Consider the following 1565-nt stretch of genomic DNA (forward strand, 5'->3'; position numbering starts at 1 on the left):
TGCCAATCTTTTCTTCGAAATAATACTTAAATTCGGAATTCAAGACTCGCTTTTCAAATTTGAGTTTCTTTTTATTCAAACTGAAACCGCGAATTTGCGTCAATTGTCTACAGCAACGACTCCCCTCCCTTCACACCTTAATTTGTTGGTTATGTTGACTTCTCTTTCTGAAATAAATACATGAATAATAATAACCAATAAAACAAACCAAAAATTGAACAAAATAAAATCTATCATCGATCAAATTCAATAAAATCTTTAACGTCTGTTGCAATCGATCTTTCATAGAACGATTCCAACAGACTTTAACATTTGATTGTTCGTTCTATCCAGTGTTGCCAGATTGGGGATTTGATCCCTAGATTTAGGGATTTTTAAGCTTCTCAGGGATGAATCTAGAGATGTGAAACATTTAGGGACAAATTTTGGGATTTCGAGCAAAAGTATTTAAAATATTTATTTCCAAGAATAGTTCCAAGTTTCAGTGAATTTCAGTGCATCGGTAGAGCGGGCGTTTTCTATTGTAAATATTTTGAAGGACAAACTTCGAAATAGACTTAACATAGAAACTGTCGACGCTCTTATGAGAATCAGGTTTTTAATCAAGTCAAGCACTTGCGCCAACTTTGAGCCAAGTAAGAAAATGACTGAAAAATTCACTGGTGAAAATGTTTATTAAAGCAATTTTTCCACTGAAATGCTAAATGCGCTTAATGATATGTAAAAAATCATTGTTTATTTAAAATTTTCGTTTAATTGTGATTTCGAACTAATGGTCTCTGCAGCTTTGCATTAAAAAAAAACATAAATGTATATTGTAAGTTCTGTGATGTTAGTGTGTATTATATCGTTATATATTCATTGGCGTTTGGTGTTTTATGGTAATTTGAAAATGTATGTTATATCGAAACACAATTATCTACTTTTTTTTCTTTTATCTATACAGCATGCACGAGCAACGTAGCTGTTTTCCATTTTCTTTTGTTTGATTCGCAGATTTAGGGATCTCAGTCGATATCTAGGGATAAATAAGGTTCGAGTTGGGGATAAACCGTTCCGCCCATCTGGCAACACTGGTTCTATCTGAACGATTCCAACAGACTTTAACATTTAATGCATTTGATCGATGATCGATTCAGTGATCCCAAATCTGAAAACGAGACGTGGTCGAATGCTATGACACGTCTATGTCCGTGTGAATATGGTAGGAAACGATTGGTATGTTCCGATTTGAGTATATGAGAGTTTTTTAAAGTTTCAAAGTTGGCAATGCCATGTATAAGCATAGGCATCATTGCGCCCGTGATCCCAGATCTGAAACGAAACGTGGTCCAATAATATGACACGTCTATGTACGTGTGAATAGGGTAGGAGACGATATAAATGCCTGGGTTGCACGCGCAACCGATTTCTCCTCTTCTGAATTTGAAAACTCGAAGATGCACGATTGCCGGTCGGAAAAATTCGGCGGTTCTATTTATATCTCTATCTGCTTTGAAATAAAATGAAGAGATTATGATTTCAATATTTCCAGATTTCGATGCTGGGCTGGCGATTCTCATGAT

At 35.2% G+C, this 1565-nt stretch overlaps 1 protein-coding gene across 1 annotated transcript in view; it reads right to left on the minus strand.

Moving 5' to 3' along the window:
• Window positions 1-149: 149 nt before the first annotated feature.
• Window positions 150-1565, minus strand: part of LOC117176629 (coiled-coil domain-containing protein 102A-like) — an 8389-nt gene continuing 6973 nt past the window's right edge. The window contains exon 5 of the mRNA XM_033366883.1: window positions 150-167. Coding sequence (XP_033222774.1) covers window positions 150-167 — 18 coding nt within the window. The remainder of the gene's footprint in view (window positions 168-1565) is intronic.

Source organism: Belonocnema kinseyi, chromosome 7, assembly GCF_010883055.1.
Source record: "Belonocnema kinseyi isolate 2016_QV_RU_SX_M_011 chromosome 7, B_treatae_v1, whole genome shotgun sequence".
Taxonomy (NCBI): domain Eukaryota; kingdom Metazoa; phylum Arthropoda; class Insecta; order Hymenoptera; family Cynipidae; genus Belonocnema; species Belonocnema kinseyi.